This window comes from Lactuca saligna, chromosome 5 (genome assembly GCF_052625555.1).
Source record: "Lactuca saligna cultivar CGN05327 chromosome 5, ASM5262555v1, whole genome shotgun sequence".
NCBI lineage: Eukaryota > Viridiplantae > Streptophyta > Magnoliopsida > Asterales > Asteraceae > Lactuca > Lactuca saligna.
Window position 1 is genome coordinate 59658559 of NC_136421.1, and position 6164 is coordinate 59664722.

Consider the following 6164-nt stretch of genomic DNA (forward strand, 5'->3'; position numbering starts at 1 on the left):
CATAGAGACCTACAATGAGTTCAAAAGGCAACTCAAGAAGCAGTTTTGTCCCCATAACGCCGAAGATGTAGCAATGAAGAAGCTTTGGGGACTGAAACACGTTGGTTTGATTAAAGATTATGTGGCAGAATTTACTGCTTTAATGCTGGAGTTGCCTGAATTACAAGAAAAAGACAAGTTATTTTATTTCCAAGATGGACTACAATCTTGGGCCTATAACGAGCTCTAATGAAGGAATGTCCAACACGTTGACGAAGCTATTGCTATAGCGGAAGACCTTATCGACTTCCAAAGGGATGCACCGATTAGAAGGACTAGTGGGGGAGATAAAGTTGCACCAAGGCCGTCACCAAGGGACGATATACCTAGTGTCAAACCCTCAACTTTCAAAGGAAAGGCGATCGAAGGAGGGACTCGTAAGGAGGTGAAGTATTATTTATGTGACGGTCCCCATCTAATAAGAGATTGTCCCAAGAAGAAAAGTTTCAATGCCATGGTCTTTGAGGATGAAAATGAAGAAAGGGACGAACAACAACTAAGCTCGATGCATCTCCTCAACTCGTTGGCTAAGGAAGAGACAAAACCAAAGAAGGGAGGAGGTATCATGTTCGTGAAGACTAAAATAAATGGAGAGACAACTAAATCCCTAGTCGATACAGGTGCGTCTCATAACTTGCTTGCTGAAAATGAAGCCAAGAAAAGGAATATTCAATACACTAAGGAGATAGGCTAGCTGAAAGCAGTAAATTCCCCATCCGAACCCATCCTTGGTGTCGCCCACAACGTGCCCATCGAGATAGGAGGATGGACAGGAATAATAGACTTAACAGTAGTCCCTATGGATGATTATTGCATGGTGCTTGGAATGGAATTCCTAGACGAAGCCCGCCCTTTTTCATTTTAGGATCAAACCATGCGCCTCACCAAGGGATCCTCGATTCACATTGTTCCCTTAGAAAGAAGCAAGGCGAATTCTCGTATCATTTCAGCCATGCAACTTAGCAAAGGCCTTCGGAGGGGCGAGGTAACATTCCTAGCCACATTAAAAGAAGAAGTTGACTTTCCAAAGACGGAGGTACCGAATGAAATCAAGAAGGTACTTGATGAATTTAAAGAGGTAATGCCACCGGAATTACCCAAGAAACTACCACCACGAAGAGAGGTAGATCATGAGATAGAATTAGAACCAAGAGCAAGGACACCAGCGTGGGGGCCTTATCGAATGGCACCACCAGAATTAGAAGAGCTAAGAAAACAGTTGAAGGAGTTACTAGACGTTGGCTTCATCAGACCTTCCAAAGCTCCATCTGGTGCCCCAGTATTGTTCCAAAGGAAACAGGATGGTAGTCCATGAATGTGTATTGACTATCGAGCCTTGAATAAGGTAACTGTGAAGAACAAGTATCCAATCCCCTTAGTCGCCGATCTCTTTGATCGACTTACAAATGCTCGATGGTTCTCAAAGTTAGATCTATGATCGGGGTATTGGCAAGTTCGCGTAGCAGGAGGAGACGAGCCAAAGACAACATGTGTGACCAGGTATGGATCGTTTGAGTTCTTGGTCATGCCCTTTGGACTCACAAACGCACCGGCCACATTTTGCACCCTCATGAACAAAATCTACCACCCATTCTTGGATAAGTTCGTAGTAATGTATCTAGATGACATCGTAGTCTACTCCGAAACGTTGGAGGAACACGTGGAACATATAAGATTGGTTTTTCAGTCATTAAAGGAAAACCAATTGTATGTGAAGATGGAGAAATGCACTTTTGCCCAACCCGACGTAACATTCCTTGGGCACAAGATTAAGGACGGGAAGATCTACATGGATGAAAGAAAAATAAAAGCAATTTTAGAATGGGAAGCACTTAAGAACTTGTCCGAACTACGATCGTTCCTAGGTCTGGTTAATTATTATCGAAGATTCATATCAGAATACTCGGCAAGGTCAACTCCACTTACTGATCTACTTAAAAAGAAGTTCGCACGGGAGTGGACAGATAAGTGCCAAGAAATGTTTGAGGAGCTAAAGAAGGTCGTCACGAAAGAACCAATTCTAGCATTACCCAATTACTCGAAGTCGTTCCAGGTACAAACTGATGCCTCAGACTTTGCTATAGGCGTTGTTTTGTTACAAGAATATCATCCGGTGGCATACGAAAGTCGGAAACTTAATGAGACCGAACAAAGGTATCCGATACATGATAAAGAGATAACAACGATTATACATTGCCTTCGAGTACAGAGACATTATTTACTCGAGAATCGGTTTGTAATTCAAACCGACAATGTCGCTACAACCTACTTTTAAAATTAGAAAAAGCTAAGTTCGAAGCAAGCCCGTTGGCAAGATTTCTTGGCTAAGTTTGATTATATCATGGAGTATAAGACAGGGAAGGCAAATGTCATCGCCGATGCTCTAAGTCGAAAAGCGGAATTGGCAACCATCTCCCGGGTAACCTGCTCATTCACTGATCACATCAAAGAAGGAATAAGCCATGACCCGTTAACAAAAAGCTTAATGGAGATGGCTAAAGAAGGGAAGACCTGAAAATTTTGGGTCAAAGATGGACTATTACTCACTGTCGGTAATCGAATGTATGTTCTGAAATGGGACAACTTAAGGAGAGAAGTCCTAAAAGAATGCCACGATTCAAAATGGGCAGGGCATCCTGGAACACACCGAACCATGGCAATTGTACAAAAGACTTACTATTGGCAAACAATGAGGGATGACGTAGACGCCTATGTTCGGACATGTCTCATATGCCAACAAGACAAGGTGGAATAGTCCAAGACAGTAGGGCTGTTAGAACCGTTGCCGATTTCGGAGCACCCTTGGGAAAGTATAACTTTGGATTTCATCTCGGCCTTACCTACATCTGAAGGTTTTGGTTCCATCATGGTGGTCGTAGACCATTTCTCCAAATACGGGACGTTCATTCCCACGCCCAGAGACTGCACAACTGAGGAAGCTGGTCGGTTATTCTTCAAACATGTGGCAAAGTATTGGGGACTCCCTCGGAGCATCATAAGTGATAGCGACCCTCGGTTTACTGGAAAATTTTGGAGGGAATTATTTAAGCTCATGGGTTCCGAGCTCCACTTTTCGACCAGTTTCCATCCGCAAACTGATGGACAAACAGAGAGGGTGAATCATTTGCTGTAGATTTATCTAAGGCACTTTGTTAGTGCTAATCAACAGGATTGGGCTAAGTTAATTGATATAGCCTAATTTTCTTATAATCTACAACGGAGCGAGGCTACCAGAAGAAGTCCATTTGAAATCATCATGGTTCAACAACCTTTGACACCAAAAGAACTAACTAGGGGGTATAGAGGCACTAGTCCACCCGCATACGAGTTCGCTAAAGGGTGGAACGAGGAACTTGACATAGCAAGGTCTTACTTGAACAAAGCAGCCAAACGCATGAAAAAGTGGGCGGACAGAAACAGACAACCGCGTGAATTTATGGTTGGTGACAAAGTGATGGTGAAATTTCCCCAGAGAATGTTCAAGTCCACTCGACAAGTACACAAGGGCTTAACAAGAACATATGAAGGGTCGTATCAGGTGATCCAAAAGGTCGGGACTAGATCATATAAGCTTCACTTACCAACCCACTTAAAGGTCCACCCCGTATTCCATGTAAGTCTCCTTAAACCTTATAATCGAGACGAAGAAGACCCGTCTAGGAGTGAATCACAACGAGCTCCAGTTGCGAATGTGATCTCCTTTGATAAGGAAGTAGACGAAATTCTAGCCAACAGAATACTTCGAAAAAGAGGATCACCCAACTGGACCAAGTACTATGTTCGATGGAAGGGACAACCTGATACGGAATCTAGTTGGGAACGAGAACAAGACTTAAGGCAGTTCAGAGACAAGATCGAAGCATACAATTCCAAGGATTGACGAGGACATCAAGGATTTCAATGGGGGAGGGTGTCATGAGTCGGTGTTCTAGAATCTTCCAGACCGATCAAGAAGATGGTAGAACAAGTAATAATCTACCATAAGTCCCTAGAACGATCTAGAATTCTCTAAGATGCAAAAGTATAGAATAGAAATGTGTAGAACTTTGTATATAGATAAGGATCTTGTAAGAACAATCTAGAATACTCAGGAATATACGAAATCTAGAAACTTCCCTTTGAGGAGGTGTAGGATGCCTATAAATAGGGGGAAGTCTCATTTGTCCAAACCATCGAAGAAATTCTCTCGTAAGAAGTAAAGTTTTATAAAGGAGCTCTTTTCTTAGAAGTGTTTCTTGTCGTTTCTCTTGCCTCCTTTAATCGTTAATACATTCAAGCTATCGAAGTTAGCCTGACTTAATCGGAGAAAATACTAAGTGGCGCACGGTGATTGAAGCTTCCCGTGACACATGGCTCTGATACCACTGTTGGGATTTGTGTATTATAACACTCATACGGTGCACATACAACCCTAATAGCTTTGGATCTAAGTTTTCTCTAGTTATACATGTAAGAAAATTTTCTAAAGCATGAAGCCTACAACTAGCATACAATTTGAAATATGAATCATAAAGTGAGTTAGAAGATTACCTCTTTGTTGTAGCTTGTAGGAATTAGTCTTTCAAGAGCCTAGCACCTCAAGTGTGATTCCACAAATGTCCTATAACAAACCAAGAACAGGAGGAGGAATTTGAGAGAGAACTAAGGATACATAAAATCGATTATAGTCTCTTAGACTCATTGGCGACCGATTTTAACAAGCTAGGGATTATATTTATAGTTTGGAATCCTTAAGGTTTAAACTTGTAAACCTTGATTCACTTGAGCTTTTAATCCAATAACTTATTAGCTTTATGTACTAACTCTTCATGGATCCTCATAAAGATTTAGTCTATTTATAATAAACATGGATCATTAGCCCAAACTATAAATATTACTGATTTACCTAATCAGGCCCTACAACTTTAATTAGTCTATTTGATCACTAAATTAATTCCAAATTAATTTTTGATCAGTAATAATTAAATAATATGATTTCTCAATAAATATATTATACTTATAATATATTAATAAATCACAAATAACCTCTTTCTTAAATATTCATCCTATCAAATTGTTCCAGAGTGTTACAACCCAAATGAACCATGTTGTATCGGGTCAACTACATATCAATCATAGTTATGGGCTTAGACACATAATCCAACACGAATACCTTCATCCCCCCCCCCCCAATCCTGCCCCCGCCCCGTTCCCCCGTTGTATAGGCTTCAAATTTACTTTTTTTGCTAAAAAAATTTGTTATATTTTAGACAAAAAAAAACTAATTTTCATAACTTTAAAAGCTTAAATTCTAATTTTTTAACAACCAAAAAAAATTAAAAATCTAACATTACACTACGACAAATCCAACAAACTTACAAATATAAAATACGACAAATCCAACATTACAAAAAAAAAGTACGACAAGTCCAAACATATATGACCAATTCACTATCTAATCGTCGTATGTTGAGAAGTGGAAGAAAGTAAAAAAAATAAAAAAAAATTAGATAATGTATTCTCTATATATATTTTTATATTAATTATATATTTTTTTATATAAATATACAAACGAGGCCCTAGCGGATACGGGACGGAAATACCCAGTCCCGCCCTGGTCCCGAAAATAAAACGAGGTTTAATTCCATTCCAGCCCCGCCCCCACCCCTGCTCCCGAACATTTAAAAAATTAATTTCGTACGGAACGGGATCCTGCGGAAGTTTTTCACATACTTAGTTCTTACAATGTTAATAGAGTAAATTACAGGAATCGTCCTTCGTATAGGTACAAAATTGCACGTTTAGTCCCTAAACTCGTCAGATGATCTAGCATGTTATCCGGCTAGGTCTTTTGTTAAAACATAAGGTTTTCAACAACATACGGTTAATTTCCAGCAAGATATTGTCGATTTGATCTAGGGTTTCCGTTGTGCAGATGGTTTCCTGCTAGGCCGCTAGGGTTTCTCGGTGGACTGTCGATCTGCAACGTTTTATTGTAGTCCCGAAAATGATGGTCCCCTTCTCTCCTCTTGGTATCGCACCAGCACACTGTGACAACCCGAACCTTTTTTCTGTTAACATTATCCCGATTTCGTTAGTAAATTTGGAATTTTATTTTGTTTTGTCAAAATTTTGATGGTTTGGAA

The 6164-nt window shown here is 40.1% G+C and overlaps 1 protein-coding gene across 1 annotated transcript; it reads left to right on the forward strand.

Moving 5' to 3' along the window:
* Positions 1-3295: 3295 nt before the first annotated feature.
* Positions 3296-3919, forward strand: LOC145045336 (uncharacterized). The gene has a single exon (XM_078993676.1). It carries the CDS (start codon positions 3296-3298, stop codon positions 3917-3919), a length of 624 nt encoding a protein of 207 aa, XP_078849802.1.
* The last annotated feature ends 2245 nt before the right edge of the window (positions 3920-6164 follow it).

Excerpts from the sequence above, each read along its gene's own strand:
- LOC145045336 (XM_078993676.1), top strand. The coding sequence starts at position 3,296 with ATGGTTCAACAACCTTTGACACCAAAAGAACTAACTAGGGGGTATAGA.